Source organism: Nomascus leucogenys, chromosome 8 (assembly GCF_006542625.1).
Source record: "Nomascus leucogenys isolate Asia chromosome 8, Asia_NLE_v1, whole genome shotgun sequence".
In the NCBI taxonomy this organism is placed as follows: Eukaryota; Metazoa; Chordata; class Mammalia; order Primates; family Hylobatidae; genus Nomascus; species Nomascus leucogenys.
In genome coordinates, this window is record NC_044388.1 from 2,344,490 (window position 1) to 2,361,197 (window position 16,708).

At 57.6% G+C, this 16,708-nt stretch overlaps 1 protein-coding gene across 3 annotated transcripts in view; it reads left to right on the forward strand.

Annotated features, from left to right (window-relative positions):
* NCKAP5L (NCK associated protein 5 like) overlaps positions 1-15,750 on the forward strand; it is a 38,287-nt gene extending 22,537 nt beyond the window's left edge. Inside the window, exons 2-13 of one of the 3 annotated variants that reach the window (XM_030816604.1) lie at positions 356-417; positions 2,177-2,335; positions 3,105-3,173; positions 3,274-3,312; positions 4,316-4,435; positions 8,443-8,556; positions 9,516-12,145; positions 13,010-13,172; positions 13,466-13,547; positions 13,908-14,216; positions 14,306-14,448; positions 14,844-15,750. In XM_030816604.1, coding sequence (XP_030672464.1) covers positions 2,213-2,335; positions 3,105-3,173; positions 3,274-3,312; positions 4,316-4,435; positions 8,443-8,556; positions 9,516-12,145; positions 13,010-13,172; positions 13,466-13,547; positions 13,908-14,216; positions 14,306-14,448; positions 14,844-15,056 — 4,005 coding nt within the window. In that variant the 5' untranslated portion in view covers positions 356-417; positions 2,177-2,212 and the 3' untranslated portion in view covers positions 15,057-15,750. The remainder of the gene's footprint in view (positions 1-355; positions 418-2,176; positions 2,336-3,104; positions 3,174-3,273; positions 3,313-4,315; positions 4,436-8,442; positions 8,557-9,515; positions 12,146-13,009; positions 13,173-13,465; positions 13,548-13,907; positions 14,217-14,305; positions 14,449-14,843) is intronic. The other 2 variants (XM_030816605.1, XM_030816606.1) reach the window with 2 other exon arrangements.
* The last annotated feature ends 958 nt before the right edge of the window (positions 15,751-16,708 follow it).

Below are 16,708 nucleotides of genomic sequence, written 5' to 3' on the forward strand. Positions count from 1 at the left end.
ACAATGTATGTTGTAGAACCGGGTTGTAAAGCACCAGGTGTGACTGTTCAGTCTCCTCTGTTATCTGATGATTCCTGGCTGAGGGCTGGGGACCTTTGCACTGGCTCTTTCTGCTGTCCCAAATGCTTTCCCATTCCAGGATTTCATCTGGAATTCATTCAGGTCTCTGCTTAATTGTCATCTCTCAGTGCCTTATCACAACCCAACGCTGTACATTGTCGGCCTCGCCCAATAGAGGGGAAGCTTCATAGCGGCTGGGCTGTCTCTGGCTGTTCGTCCCATGTCCCAGTGCCTGGCGCATAGCAGGAGCCCAGTAAGTGCATGGCTGACATCATCTTTTTTTTTTTCTCCACAGGCGAGGTGACCGTTCTGGATGCTAGAGTGAGTGTGCCCACCTGTGTAAGGGGGCAGAGACAGGTGAGGGGCTTTGGGGCCTGTGCATGCTGGGGGTGGGAGAGGCACCCCTGGGCTCCACTGTGGAGGATAAGGGAGCAAGCGCTCAGATGGCTGGGTGGTGAGCTGCTGAGGACCCCTCTCTCCTATAGTCCAAAAGCTCCAAGGCTTTTTATTTTTGTTTTGAAACAGAGTCTTGCTTTGTTGCCCAGGCTTGAGCGCAGTGGCGATCACAGCTCACCGCAGCCTCGAACTCTAGGGCTCAAAGGATCCTCCCACTTCTTTTTTTTTCTTTTGGTAGATGCGGTCTCAGCATGTTGCCCAGGCTGGGCTTGAACTCCTAGCCGTAAGCCATCCTCCCACCTTGGCCTCCCAACGTGCTGAGGTCACAAGGCATAAGCCACCACGCCCAACCCCATTTTTCTTTTGTGGGGGCTTCAGTGGCACAAGGGGTGGTCGGTGGTGGACCAAGGTCCACCCTTTTATAATAGGAAGGGTTGCCCATCTACTGGAAACCTCCACAATATTTGTATGAAAGGAAAACCGCATTTTTCTCTAGCAGAGAAATGGGAACTCAATTGGAAGATGAAGACTAGTCGGTTCAAGCTAGCAGCGACGGCAGTGGCTTGGTGGGGTGGGAGGATCCCATGGTGTGACGCAGGTCTGAGCCCTGGCCGTGCTGGATGCGGTCATGAGCTTCGTCTAGTTATCAGTCTGTCTCCTACATGCCAGGGATCCCACCAGGAGGCATGTGAGTTTGGATGGGGAGGCAAATGCAGTGTTCCTGCCCTCATGGAGTTGACTGTCTGGTGGGGGAGGCTGGTGTACAATCTTGCAGGAGCATCCCTGGGAGCCCTGAAGGATGAATAGGGAGGAGCTGGCCGAGTCGAAAGGAGCGGGTGGCGTCAAGAGACCCCAGCAGAAGGACCATCGTGCACAAAGAGCCTGATCTGACGGGGCCTAGCTCCTGCCAGGGCAGTGGGTGCCTAGTGAGGCTGGAGCTAGAAAGCAGAGCCCCGGAGGGGTGCAGGGCACTTCCCACTCTGTCCAGGAGGAGCCTGAGGCCCAGGGAGTGGGACCTTGCCCTGGGATAACCCAGCAAGTGAGCACTGGAGCCAGAGCTAGAGCTAAGGGTGCCAGGCCCCAGGCTCAACTGTATTCTCCGCATGTGCTGAGCCATGTTCTCAGGGTGCTGTTCCCTAGGTGGGCCAGGCAGAGGCTTTTGGCCGCAAAGCCAGGGTTTTATCCATTTTCTCCACTACCTAAAGCAGGTGCCTGCTCCAGGCAGGGGACCACCGACGCCCAGGACAAAATCCTAGATGTCTTACTTGTTAAATTAGTTTAAATTATTATTACTGTTATGAGTAATAACGGTCTTGTGTTTTAAGTGTTTTTTTTTTTTTTAACTTCTTCAAATCGCTTTCACAGACCTAATCTTTGTTTGCAAATACTGAATGAGATTAGGGGATATTGGTGTTATTTTACAAATAGAGGGACTGAGACCCAGGGAGGCTGAATGACGCGCCGGCTTGAGGCCAGTCCCAGTGGAGAAATCGGGTTTCTTGTGCGAGTGTGGGGCTTTCTAAAACAATGGTCTCTGTTCTTAAGACGAGGAGAGTTATCTGTGTGTCTGCCCCGTGACCGTGACTGGGAGATTCCCAGCCTGGCCCTGAGTTGTTACAGTGTCATGCATTATAGGTCACACTGACCTAAGCTCCAAGGAGACTGAAGGGTTTCATCTTTGTCCTCTTCCTCCTCACTTCCTCCTCGTGCCCTGGAGTAGCCTGCCGGGGCTTCTCTTCCTTGTTCCCAGGGCCAGATGTCGGAGGCCATGGACCAGCCAGCTGGGGGTCCTGGAAACCCAAGGCCAGGAGAGGGTGATGATGGCAGCATGGAGCCGGGCACCTGCCAGGAGCTTCTGCACCGACTGAGGGAGCTGGAGGTGCGGCGTGGGGCATGGTAGGGGCAGCAGTGCCAGCCAGATCCCTGGGGAGGCAGGGCTGCCCCTCCTTCTGAGCTTCCTGTGGGTTTTTGGGTGCCATGGGCCTTCCTCTCGGCCTGCTTTGCCAGGCGGGAGGCTGGCAGAACATTCTTTTGCAAAGCTCCTCTGAGAAGCCCTTTCCTTGCTCTTAGCTCCCCAGCCCAGTGACGGCTCGGGGACAAGAAGCATGCACAGGGATGAGCGTCCTAACCCCTGAACACCTCCCTTCCTTAACCTCTCATGCCTCTGCAGGCTCTAGGAAAGGGGTCTCCTCCAGAGGCCACAGGAGGCCACAGGAAGAAGAGGCTGGATGGCCCAGGGCTCAGGAGTTGAGGGATAAGGGTGCAGATCCTCAGGCCACACCCCCATCACATTCTTAACACCCTGTCATCCTCCCTACAGCCTCCTCTGCCCGTCTCCCAGGGAAATAAGGGTTACCGTGGGCACCTCCCACCTCAGGTCTCCCTGGCCACTGTGTCTCCCCAGAGCCCCCATTGCCACTGACTGAGGTCGGGGTTTATAGAAAGCCATCCCAGGTCAGCCCGGCCCTCCTGCTGCCCTTGGCCTCTGCAGGATTCCTCATATGAGAATCTGCTCACAGCCAAGAGCTGGAGTGGTGGTGTAGTTGGCACCCCTGTAGTTGCCTCCCCTTTCCCAAAAGGAATGTGCCCGGGGGGAAGAATAATCCCCAAAGCCACCTTTTTGCCCTCTTCCTCCCTCACTCCTGCAGGCAGAGAACTCGGCACTTGCCCAGGCCAACGAAAACCAGCGGGAGACTTATGAGCGCTGTCTGGACGAGGTCTGTGGGTCTGCAGTAGGACTGGGGGGACGTGGCTCATCTGCTCCTGGCAGAAGCTGGGGTCAGCTGATGGCTCTGCCTTGGGGCTTTCTGTCCCCAGGTTGCCAACCATGTGGTGCAGGCGTTGCTGAACCAGAAGGTGAGTAGCCTGGGGAGAAGCCCTGGGCACAGCAGATGAGACCCTTCCTGGAGACTAAGGGCTTGGAGGAGATGGGCTGTTGCCCTCCGGTGATTCCCCGTCTTTCCGTCTTGAGCGGGTCCATACTGTTCTACCTAGAGGCAGAGGTGGGACTAGGTAAGGCCAGGTGTCTGAGCAGTGGTCACCGATTTGAGCATGACTCCTTCCCTTACCCTGTCCCCAGCTGGCTTTTCCAGGTTGTGATAGCCCTTAAAGCAGTGTCGATGTTGTGAGCCTAAATGGCATCTGAATATTTACTCACGTATGGTGGATAACTTGGTGGATAACTTCTTGACATCGGGGCCACTTTGACTCCAAGGCCTTGCTCTGTCTTATATAGGCCCTTTTTTGATGTGTGGTTTCTAAGAGGCAGAGGGCCAGGCGCGGTGGCTCACGCCTGTAATCCCAGCACTTTGGGAGGCCGAGGTGGGCAGATCACGAGGTCAAGAGATCAAGACCATCCTGGCCAACATGGTGAAACCCCGTCTCTACTAAAAACACAAAAATTAGCTGGGCGTGGTGATGCGCTCCTATAGTCCCAGCTACTCGGGAGGCTGAGGCAGGAGAGTCGCTGGAACCCAGGTTGTGGAGGTTGTAGCAAGCCAAGGTTGCACCACTGCACTCCAGCCTGGCGACAGAGTGAGACTCCGTCTCAAAAAAAAAAAAAGAAAAAAGAGGCAGGGGGGTCGATTCTAGGGATGAGAAAGATAACAAAGAGAATAGGATTTACCTCCCACCAGGGGTGATAAACTTTAGAGAATTTACCATCCCCAGAAGATGCTATAGCTACCAACATCGGCAGGGTCAGATTCCTCATAGAAGGAGGTTGCAGCGGAAGGGTGTGCCCAGAAGGGTCCTGGAGCCTCCAGACAGGATCCGTGCATGCCGCTGTTCTGATGAAGAGCACTGTGACACTCCCACCATCCTCTCCTCTTCTTCCTGCACCTTCCGGGGTGGGCGGCAGGACCTGCGAGAGGAGTGCATCAAGCTGAAGAAAAGGGTGTTTGACCTGGAACGGCAGAACCAGATGCTGAGTGCCCTGTTTCAGCAGAAACTCCAGCTCACGACAGGCTCGCTCCCTCAGGTAGGCATCTGCGCTCCTTTCACTCCCATCGCACTGCCTCCTGCCTCCTCGGCTCCATCGGCCCCATGACTCTCTTCTCACGTGCACCTAGGGGAGCAGGCCATCAGCTGTCCACCTTCCATTCCGGGGGTATGGAAACTACCCAAGTCCCGTGGGTTTGGCTGTTCCCTCCTCCCAGTGCTCCCCACCAGCGGGCATCCCTTCTTGTTGACAGAGCTTTGCATTCGCTCCTGCCTCGGGTGGGGAGATGGATGGAGTCTGCAGATGCAATTATTTCAAGCTTCCAGGAGGCTTATTTGGCCACTGACGCAGCCTCTTCTTGGCCGGGCGCAGGGGTAGGGCTGGGTGTAAGGCAGCCTAGGGTATGGAGTCACGGAGAGGTCAGGAAAGACATTTCGGTTCTGCTAACTGTTCACAGACAGTCTCTGCTGGGAGCCCTGACACCTGCCTTCCCCAGGAGAAGCAGGAGGCTATTGGGAGTGACTCCTGGGCTGAGTTAAGGTGTCACTTGAGGTTACTCTGTGAGGAACCCCCAAGGATAGGGTAAGACATGGGGGTGGGAGGATCAGGAGCAGCTCCAGATGCCTGAGGTGAGCAGCAGGTTGTTTCTGAGGTTAGCCAGCCCCTTCCCCTCACTTTGACAAGAAGAGAAGCACTTTTCTGTGTGTGTGTGTGTGTGTGTGTGTGTGTGTGTATGGGGGAGGGGGGTGTGCGTGTTTGTGTCTGTCTGAGGCAAACTAGGCACCTCTTGGCCCCCAGTCCCTGAGCAGGCAGCCCCTCCACTCACTGGTAGCCTGGCCCTTGCAGAGGAGGCCCCTCGTCACCATGGCCACTCTGGAGCCCCCGTCTTGCCAGGTTGGTACAGAGCTGGGTCAGAGTCCACAGCAGCGACTCTGCGGTTCTCCTTGCCCTGGATCTGTCCCTGTGGCAGGTTCACCCTGGAATCCCCAGAGGCCCAACCACACCAGCTCAGCCCACCCCGGCACACTCTTCTCAATGACTGCTGATGACTGAGGGGTTGAGTGTCCTTAAATCATTTACTTTTTACCTAAATGAATTCTAGAACCTCGTGGGGTTTGGGCCAATAGATTTATCTTCCCCAGAGGTAACGTGACATAATGGAAAGAGCACGAAGCTTGGCCTTGGATAAACTTGGGTTGGATCCCTAACTTAGCTACTTCTTAGCTGTGTCACCTGGGACAAATTACTAAGCTTTACAGACTATAGTTTTTTCTTTACAGATAAGGATAAAAATACCCATATTACGGCCGGGCGCGGTGGCTCACGCTTGTAATCCCAGCACTTCGGGAGGCCGAGGCAGGCGGATCACGAGGTCAGGAGATCGAGACCACGGTGAAACCCCATCTCTACTAAAAATACAAAAAATTAGCCGGGCGTGGTGGCGGGCGCCTGTAGTCCCAGCTACTCGGAGAGGCTGAGGCAGGAGAATGGCGTGAACCCGGGAGGCGGAGCTTGCAGTGAGCCGAGATTGCGCCACTGCACTCCAGCCTGGGCGACAGAGCGAGACTCCGTCTCAAAAAAAAAAAAAAAAGAAAAAATACCCATATTGCAGTTGACGTGAAGATTCAATGAGATGATATGTCGCGCTTGGCCCACAGTAGATAGTCAGTCGGTGGCAGCTGTTTATGATGTGATTCCCAGCTTGTGCTTTGCTAGGGTGAAAGCTCCTTTGCACAAATGCCAATTAAGCTCTTACTGTGAGCAGTGCCTTTGACAACACGTATGGAATTGGACTGCATCACAAGGCCCTGTCTAAGGGCTGAGGCCTCTGCAGGCCAACAGGACCCCAGGACCCTGGGACTGTTGGGAGCTCAGGGAGGTAGAGACACCATGCCACAAGGCAGAGTGTGACAGTGCCGTCAAAGAACCCAGGGGACAGTGTGGGGAGGCCATCAGAGAAGGATGGAAATGACATTGGAACTGGGCCTTAATGGATGGATGGAAGATTTTTTTGAGATGGAGTTTCACTCTTGTTGCCCAGGCTGGAGTGCAATGGCACAATCTCGGCTCACCGCAACCTCTGCCTCCCGGGTTCAAGCAATTCTTCTGCCTCAGCCTCCCGAGTAGCTGGGATTATAGGCATGCGCCACCACGTCCAGCTAATTTTCTATTTTTAGTAGAGACGGGATTTCTCCATGTTGGTCAGGCTGGTCTCGAACTCCTGACATCAGGTGATGCACCTGCCTCAGCCTCCCAAAGTGCTGGGATTACAGGCATGAGCCACCATGCCCGGCCAGATGAGAGATTTTAAGAGTGGAATGGGGACTGGGGCGGAGGGATTCCCTGTGGAAAGAACAGCATGAGCAAAGATCCAAGGGCAGGGAAGCCCAGAGAGCAGCAAGCTACGTAGCTTGGCTGGAACAAAGGACGTGTGAAGGGACAGTGAGGGTGACAGCAAGGTGGAGACGGTGGCATGGGAAGAGCTGGCCAGCCAGGCCCGGAATGCCTGCAGAGGAGTTCACACTTGTTTCCATGGGCAATGGGCAGGCATAGGAGGCTTCTGAGCACAAAAATGCTTTAGAAAAGAAAATGAGGCCAAGCGCGGTAGCTCACGCCTATAATCCCAACATTTTAGGAGGCTGAAGAGGGAGAATCACTTGGGCCCAGGAGTTCAAGACCAGCCTAGGCAACATAGCAAGACACCATCTGTACAAAAAAAAAAATTTTTTTTTAATTAGCCAGGCATGGTGACACGCGCCTGTAGTCCTAGCTACTTGGGAGGCTGAGGCAGGAGGATTGCTTGAGCCAGGGGATCTAGGCTGCAGTGAGCTACAGTCGTGCCACTGCATTCCAGCCTGAGTGACAGAGGCAAAACCCTGTCTCAAAAAAAAAAAGAAACTCAACTCATTGTTAGAGTTTATAGTTTAAAGAAAAAAAAAAGGGCCGGGCGCGGTGGCTCACGCTTGTAATCCCAGCACTTTGGGAGGCCGAGGCGGGCGGATTGCAAGGTCAGGAGATCGAGACCACGGTGAAACCCCGTCTCTACTAAAAATACAAAAAAATTAGCCGGGCGTGGTGGCGGGCGCCTGTAGTCCCAGCTACTCGGAGAGGCTGAGGCAGGAGAATGGCGTGAACCCGGGAGGTGGAGCTTGCAGTGAGCCGAGATCGCGCCACTGCACTCCAGCCTGAGCGACAGAGCAAGACTCCGTCTCAAAAAAAAAAAAAAAAAAAAGAAAAAAAAGATGCTTTAGGTTGTCTTGTGCACAGGAGATTGAAAGACCACCAAACCAGGTCAAGGAGACTGAATGAGATGCGCAGCAGTACAAGCCAGAGGCAGGAAGAACCGGGCTGGAGGTGCTGCTGCAGCTGGCCATAGGTTGTGGGGCACGGGGGCTTGGGGGCGCTGCAGAGATAGGGTTTAAAGGCTGTGAAGAATGAGGGAGAGGGAGGAGTTAAAGCTGACTTATATCTAGCCGCAAGATGCCCAGGAGAAGGAAATTACATTCTCAGGGACTGAGAATGATTAAATCCTGCCTTTTCAGTCCTCAGAGTAGATGTTCCACATGAGACCAGGTAGGGGAGACGGAAATATTCTAACTCCCTGCCATCTCTTTCCTAAGACCATCTAAGACCATTTTATCTCAGCTGTCCCTGTGATCCTCAGATCCCAGGTGGTCAGAACAGGAGGAGACCTTTGTGGTAACCCTCTTTGTGAGAGGAGAGGAAGCCCCACAGAAAAGTAAAGCAGGCCTGGAGCTGAGAAAGGCACCCTGAGTTAGACTTGCTGTGGCCCTCTGGGCCCGGGACATTCATGTTTCTCCAAAGCCCTCTGACCAGTCTCACTCTGAGACCCCAGATCTGCCTGTGCTGTGATCTCCTGAGGCTTCTCTTACCGGTGGGTGGGGCAGCAGCAAGAGCTGCATTTGGGGCTGGGAGTCTGGGAGTCCTCCGTGAAGGAGCAGACTCAGGGGAAGGCCTGGCTTTGCGAGGGAGTAGGGAGCTGGGGTCAGACAGCTACTGTGCTAACTCTGCCTCTCCCTCCTCAGATCCCACTCACTCCACTTCAGCCACCATCAGAGCCACCAGCCTCCCCCTCCCTGAGCTCCACTGAGGGACCGGCTGCCCCGCTGCCTCTGGGGCACTGTGCTGGGCAGAGAGAGGTAGGAGGGCTAAGTATTGTGGTCAGTACTCCACTGATGTTTCCTAGCAAATAGCCGGAGAAGGGCTGTTGCCCAGTGCTCAGACGTTTGTCCAGGCTGGAAGTGTGAGCAGCCGAATGCCAAGAAAAGCAGATCCCCAATCCTAGCCACTGGCCCTGTGAGCAAATGCATTAGTAATGCATTAAGAGGCGTGGTTAACACTTACCGAGCTCTTACTGCATATGCCAGGCACTGTGTAGAACACCCTGGATCTCATTTGTCTTCTTTAGTGAGAGGTTAACGTAAGAATCATCCCATTTTACAGATGACACAATGAAGCAGCTTAGAGCTCAAATAACTCGAAGGCCCTATGGATATGTAGAACTGGAACTGGAGCCTACACAGGCTAACTCCAGAGCCTATGGGTTGCCCACTCTACCACACTATGCTACACCTGAGAAAGGGCTGGGCATGGCATCACCCCCAACCCCTTTCTGCTGGGGATGAGGTCAGCGGCATCGGCTGTGTTCCCTGAGGAGGCCTGGGTTTGCCTATAGTGACTGACTTAGGACTTGGCCACATCACACTCCCTTCTGGAGTCTGTGTGTTCTTTCTGAGCCTGAGAAATGGACAGGCCTCCCTCCCCTGGGACAAACACAGAAGTCAGAGTTTTAGGTGGTCAGCCCTGCTAATCCAAATGGCTGTGGGGAGTAGGGGCTGGGGCAACCACGAAAAGGATGTAGGGTACCTGCCCAACCCCAAGTGTGCCAGGAAGAAGAATTGGGGTAACCAGGGTTGAGCAACCCTTGAGGAAGCGGAACCGTCATATCCCAGTTGCTGTGAATTCCTTTCGGGGACACAGACACAACCAGGCCAGCTGTGTTCCTGGCATTCCCTGTTAGGCCAGCCCAGGGCCTGGGCGGGGAACTGGATCCCAGCTGCGTGTGGTCTCCTCCTCATGCCATCATCTCTCCCCTAAGGTATGCTGGGAGCAGCAGCTGAGGCCAGGAGGCCCAGGCCCCCCAGCCGGCCTTCCCCCAGCGCTGGATGCGCTATCCCCATTCCTTCGGAAGAAGGCCCAGATTCTGGAGGTGCTGAGAGCCCTGGAAGAGACTGACCCCTTGCTTCTCTGCTCACCTGCCACCCCCTGGCGGCCTCCAGGCCAGGGGCCTGGCTCCCCAGAGCCCATCAACGGCGAGCTGTGTGGCCCGCCTCAGCCTGAACCCTCGCCCTGGGCGCCCTGCCTGCTGCTAGGCCCTGGCAACCTGGGAGGCCTGCTGCACTGGGAGCGCCTCTTGGGGGGTCCAGGAGGGGAAGAGGGCACTGGGCGGCCCTGGGGTCCTAGCAGGGGACCTCCTCAGGCCCAGGGCACCAGCTCTGGCCCAAACTGTGCCCCAGGCAGCAGCTCCTCCTCGTCTTCTGATGAGGCAGGTGACCCCAATGAGGCACCCAGCCCTGACACCCTGCTCGGTGCCCTGGCCCGCAGACAGTTGAACCTGGGCCAGCTCCTTGAGGACACAGAGTCTTACCTACAGGCCTTCCTGGTCGGGGCTGCAGGCCCACTCAACGGGAACCACCCAGGTCCCGGGCAGCCATCCTCCCCAGACCAGGCGCCCCCACAGCTGTCTAAGTCCAAAGGCCTCCCCAAGTCAGCTTGGGGTGGGGGTACCCCAGAGGCCCACAGGCCAGGCTTCGGTGCTACCTCAGAGGGCCAGGGGCCCCTCCCCTTCCTTAGCATGTTCATGGGTGCTGGGGATGCCCCACTGGGCTCTCGGCCTGGCCACCCCCATTCCTCATCTCAGGTGAAAAGCAAGCTCCAAATTGGCCCCCCTTCTCCTGGGGAAGCTCAGGGACCCCTTCTGCCCTCTCCAGCTAGGGGTCTCAAGTTTCTAAAGCTGCCTCCAACCTCGGAGAAGAGCCCCAGCCCAGGAGGCCTGCAGCTCAGTCCCCAGCTGCCCCGGAACTCGCGAATCCCCTGTCGGAACAGTGGCTCAGACGGCAGCCCCTCCCCACTGTTGGCCCGAAGGGGTCTGGGTGGAGGAGAGCTGTCCCCAGAGGGGGCGCAAGGCCTGCCCACCAGCCCTTCACCCTGCTACACAACCCCAGACTCTGCACAGCTCAGACCCCCGCCGTCAGCCTTGTCCACCACGCTGTCCCCAGGCCCAGTGGTGTCTCCCTGCTATGAGAACATCCTGGACCTTTCTCGGAGCACCTTTAGGGGGCCTTCCCCAGAGCCACCTCCATCCCCACTGCAGGTGCCCACCTACCCACAGCTAACTCTGGAGGTACCACAGGCCCCTGAGGTCCTCAGAAGCCCTGGAGTCCCCCCGAGCCCTTGCGTCCTAGAATCGTACCCCTATGGGAACCCCCAGGAGAAGAGTTTGGACAAGACAGGCTCGGAGTCTCCCCATCCTGGCCGCAGGACCCCAGGCAACTCATCCAAGAAGCCCAGCCAGGGGTCAGGACGGCGACCTGGGGATCCTGGCAGCACACCTCTGCGGGACAGACTGGCGGCCCTGGGGAAGCTGAAGACAGGCCCCGAGGGGGCCCTGGGCGCAGAGAAGAATGGGGTGCCAGCCAGGCCTGGCACCGAAAAGACCCGGGGACCTGGGAAGTCAGGGGAGAGTGCTGGAGACATGGTGCCCTCCATCCACAGGCCACCGGAGCAGCTAGAAGCCAAGGGGGGGATACGGGGGGCAGTGGCCTTGGGCACGAACAGCCTGAAGCAGCAGGAACCTGGACTCATGGGGGATCCCGGGGCCCGAGTCTACTCCTCTCACTCCATGGGGGCCCGGGTGGACCTGGAGCCTGTCTCACCAAGGAGCTGTCTCACCAAAGTGGAGCTGGCCAAGAGCCGGCTGGCAGGGGCCCTGTGCCCCCAGGTACCCCGTACCCCTGCCAAAGTGCCAACCTCAGCCCCAAGCCTGGGCAAGTCCAATAAGAGCCCTCACAGCAGCCCCACCAAGCTCCCTTCCAAGTCACCCACCAAGGTGGTGCCTCGACCTGGGGCTCCCCCAGTCACCAAGGAGTCCCCCAAGCCTGACAAAGGGAAGGGCCCTCCCTGGGCAGACTGTGGTAGTGCCACGGCCCAGTCCACACCCCTAGTACCTGGCCCCACTAACCCAAGCCAGGGCCCTGAGGGGCTGGCTCCACACTCAGCCATCGAGGAGAAGGTGATGAAGGGCATTGAGGAGAACGTGCTGCGGCTCCAGGGCCAGGAGCGAGCCCCCGGCGCTGAGGTCAAGCACCGCAACACCAGCAGCATCGCCAGCTGGTTCGGCCTTAAGAAGAGCAAGCTGCCAGCGCTGAACCGCCGCACGGAGGCCACCAAGAACAAGGAGGGGGCTGGCGGGGGCTCCCCACTCCGGAGGGAAGTCAAGATGGAAGCCCGGAAGCTGGAGGCCGAGAGCCTCAACATCTCCAAGCTGATGGCCAAGGCGGAAGACCTGCGTCGGGCACTGGAAGAGGAGAAGGCCTACCTAAGCAGCAGGGCCCGGCGACGGCCTGGTGGCCCAGCCCCAGGGCCCAACACGGGGCTGGGGCAGGTGCAGGGCCAGCTGGCTGGGATGTACCAAGGTGCAGACACCTTCATGCAGCAGCTGCTAAACAGGTGAGGGCCTGGGATCAGTCAACAGGTGCTTGGTGGGCATGGGGCAGTTTTCCCTTCGTGGGCACACCTGCGTCTGGAGCTAGGCCTGCTTTTCCTGGGAGCTGGGGCTTCCCAGAGGTCAAAAGGGATAGAAGGCCACCAAAGCAGCTGGGGGGTCAGTGACTTGGCCTGGAGGAAAGATCAGGGGCTTGGCCTCATTGCTGGCTTCTCATTTGAGAAGAGTTAACAGTCCACATCTTCCTGGATGGTCTCCATACCAAATGAGGCAGCCTGCGTGTGATAGTTAAGTGCAGGATAGAGCGTAACTATGGGCTGATAAAGGTCTTCTCCCTCAGGAAAGGGACAAGGGGAGTTTTCTTCCCATCTTGCCCTTTGACACCTGCCACGACAGGAGTTGTGGTTTAAAGAAGGGATCCACCCATCTTGGGGTTGCTTTGTCTGGGCCAGATGAGGCAGAAAGTCTGCAGGAATTGGGCCCCAGGTAGGGTGCATGGTTTGGACCGCAGGTGTGCTCAGAAGTTCAGCTAGAGCAGGTGGAGTGTGTCGTTCATGGACCAGGATGTGACCGGGTCTGCCAGTCTACCTGGAATCACCATCAAGCAGTCTCTAGGCTTGACCCTGGATAACTTTCGGGGAGTTCTCCCATCTTCTCCCCTGCCCTCTGTTCCTCTGGGGTTCCCTAGTGTCCTTGCCTGTTGCCAGGGTCAAGAAGGGTGGTGGGAGCAATCAGTAGCGACATGTCCCCTTCCCCGGGGGTGGATGGCAGGAAGTGCCTCCCTAAGCCCAGCACCATTGGCTGGTGCAAGGCTGGAATGTCTGGGCAGGCAAGACCACCCTCACCTACATCTGCGCTGTTGCCCATAGGGTGGATGGCAAGGAGCTGCCATCCAAGAGCTGGCGGGAGCCCAAGCCTGAGTACGGGGATTTCCAGCCGGTGTCTTCTGACCCCAAGAGCCCCTGGCCAGCCTGTGGGCCCCGGAATGGCCTGGTGGGCCCTCTTCAGGGTTGCGGAAAACCTCCTGGAAAGGTAAGTTCTTGGGGCAGAGACTGGGTAGAGGGCCTGGCTCTCTGGCCCTGCCAGGTCTCTTACTCCCTAGAGGGTTCCCCTTCCCCAAGACCATGAGTGCCAGATGGGTCTCTAAGGGGAGACTGGAGAGGGGAGAGGGGCTTCCCAGTCTGCAGGGGCTCTCAGATCCATACTCCAAGGCCCTAATCCTCATACTCCCATATGTTTACAGCCACATTCCCACCCTCTAGAGGCATGGGGAGGGGTGTGGAGGGGGGAGGAGTGGACTATGAGGTCTCCTGTACCCCACACAGCCGAGCAGCGAGCCAGGGAGGCAGGAAGAGATGCCCTCGGAGGACAGCCTGGCCGAGCCAGTGCCCACCTCACACTTCACAGGTCAGCAGGGTCAGGGGCTGAGGATGGGCCTGCCCCCACCCCCCTACCCACTTCTTCCCACTTTACTTCTTCCTGTCCCCGCAGCAGGTGCCAGGCTCTGTGTGCCATCTTGGTGCCAAGCACCAGGCGGGCACTGGAGCTACACAGGAACAAATCCTTCCCTGCCCTCAGGGTACTCGCCCCACCTACACCCCTTCCCCAAGCCCAGGGCAGGTGGGGATGGTGGACAGGTGCTGTGGAATGAGCCTGTTGGGCCAGGAGGGGCCCTGAGTAGGGATGGAGCCTGGGCTGGGCAGGAAGTGGAGGCAGGCCGGGGACTGAGCCCAGCCTCACACTCTTAACGGGCCCTCCCCTTCCCAGCCTGTGGCTCCTTGACTCGAACCTTGGACAGTGGCATTGGGACCTTCCCACCCCCAGACCATGGTAGCAGTGGGACCCCCAGCAAGAATCTTCCTAAGACCAAGCCACCGCGGCTGGATCCCCCATCTGGGGTACCCCCAGCTCGGCCCCCACCCCTTACCAAAGTCCCCCGCCGTGCCCACACACTGGAGCGGGAGGTGCCAGGCATAGAGGAGCTGCTAGTGAGTGGGCGGCACCCCAGCATGCCAGCCTTCCCTGCACTGCTACCCGCTGCTCCGGGCCACCGGGGCCATGAGACCTGTCCTGATGGTGAGTGTCCAGGTGGGAGGGTGGGATGCCCCCGGGCATCCTGGAGCTGCCCAGGCAGCTCCATCCACCTTCCCTTTGTTCCTGGACAGATCCCTGTGAAGACCCAGGCCCCACCCCTCCTGTCCAGCTGGCCAAGAACTGGACCTTCCCCAATACTAGGGCAGCCGGCAGCTCCTCGGACCCTTTCATGTGCCCACCCCGACAATTGGAGGGGCTGCCCAGGACCCCCATGGTGAGAATTGCAGCAGAGGAAAGGGAAAGGACTCGGGAGCAGGAGGGAGTGATGTGGGGAGACCAGTTTCTCCAGTGAGGTACGGCCTGTGTGTCACACAGTCTCAGCGCTGCACCCTCTGGGAGGAGGACCCCTGGGATGCCCTGTGAGCGGCCCTCCCCGCTGCCCTCCTTGCACTCCTCTCGTGGGGAAAGGGTTTCTGTCCCTCCCCAGAACCTTGTAGGACTGTTCTCAGTTGTACCTCCAGCCTGTTTCCTCTGAAGTATACCCCACCTTGGGCCCCCTCTGGAGCAGCCCCCCATCAGGTGCACAGACGCCCCTCAGAGCTCAGTGCCTCTGAGGCTGGGCTGAAAGGTGGAGAGGAGCTTCCTCCCGAGCTGCCCCTCCTTTCCCAGGCCCTGCCCGTGGACCGGAAGCGAAGCCAGGAGCCCAGCCGCCCGTCCCCTACGCCCCAGGGCCCACCTTTCGGGGGTAGCCGCACCCCCAGCACTTCGGACATGGCTGAGGAAGGCAGAGTGGCCAGCGGGGGGCCCCCAGGGCTGGAGACCTCGGAGTCTCTCAGTGACTCTCTCTACGACTCGCTCTCCTCCTGTGGGAGTCAGGGCTGAGGGGCAGCGCCACGCCACGGCCCCGCTGGAGTTGGGGACCACAGACTTGACCGGCTCTCTTCATGCCCAACCCCTGGAGACGGGGGCCCCTCCCTGAGGGGACCAAGGAGGCAGGTGGATAAGAAGGTGAAAAGGGGGTCCCTGGCACACCCCACCACCCACTGCTACTGCAGATGAGATGACCGTGCTCAGCTCAGGGAGAGACCCCGCCCTTGGTCCCTTCTCTCACCCAGAGTAAGGCTCTTCCTTGAAGGGACTGGGGGTTTAAGGCCACTGTGTCGCAGGCCCCCAGCCCCTACTTCAGGCTGAGCCATCTTGTGGTGCTTCCTGCCCACCAGCCGTGCCATCTCTGCCCGACCCGGCTGCTCCTCTGCCCCGAAGCCCTCGCGAGGACCTCTTGGAGGCCCCCGTGCTGGTGGAGTTTGGGGGCCGGGGGACAAGTTGCCTTCTCTCTCTGCCCTGGTCCTCCCTGCTGTCTGGATGGTGCTGCCCTCCCCTGCCCCATGCCTTTGGGGTCTATTCGTCCGTCTTTTTTGTTGTTGTTTTTATATATTGAAGCGCCTGGCCCAGCCACCAGCCCCCAGCCCCGCACTGCGGTTAATTTATCTGTTGTTTAAAATTCGGCTGCTCTGCTTCCTGCCTCTGCTTCTGCCGTATCCCTAATAAAATGTGGAGGCCCCCTCCCTGCCCCTGACTCGGCTTGTTGTGTGGGAGGACTCAGGCAGGCCAGGTCGGGGAACACTGCATGGGTGCCAGGTTGAGGGACCCCAGGCCCCCTTGTGACACAGCCCCCTCACCAGGGCAACTGGCTGGAGTCATCCCAGAAGGTAACTGAGGGTTTGGGAGAGTAGGGCCTGCTTAGGCCCGGAAGGGTACCTGGGCTCGGAGAGATTCTCCCGGCCCAGGGCTTGGGCATAGCACGAGGCTGGGTGGCCCCTTGGAGAGGGAGCTGGGGAAGATGGCTGTGGACATGCACTCAGGCCCCACGTGTCCCAGGCTGGGTGGGACATGCAGACTCTGAGCAGAGTTGCATCTCTTCTCCAGACCTTGGTCTTCCTCCTCTATAGAAGATTAGAAGGTTAATCCAGACGAGCTGGTCCCATCAGCCAGACTTTCTTCTCAGCATTCTCCTCTTCCTACCCCTTCCCCAATTCTCTTCCTACCCCTTCTTAGTTAATATCATCATTGAAGAAATTAACAAGACAGAGAGGGTCAAGTCAGATGTCTGGGTTTTTTGTTTGTTGGTTGGTTTTTTTAAGTCAGTATCCCATTTTCTTACCTCTTGTCTTCTGCTTCCAGATTCCTATCCCACTGTCCTATCCTTTCTGCTTTTATGGGCTTAAGCATAATATTACCAAGCTGTAAATCTCTGCTTCTTGCCAGGTGGGCTTCAAGAGGTCTACCTCCTTCTCACTTTTTATTTCTTGGTTTTTCAAGCCCTCCTCTCTGCTTGAACTTGGTAGATTACGTCATTTCCTAGTTAGAACAGAATTGTTTGCCTGCAGGATATTCCTCCTGTTTCCTTTTGGGGAAGGAGTTTGGCATAGTAGGTTTGATGCAGGACTCCACCTCTTTCAAGCTGAGACCAGAGGGTCCATCCGCATTCTTACCACCAGGGTCTGATCCATCTGCCGCCAGGCTCTATTCTCTGG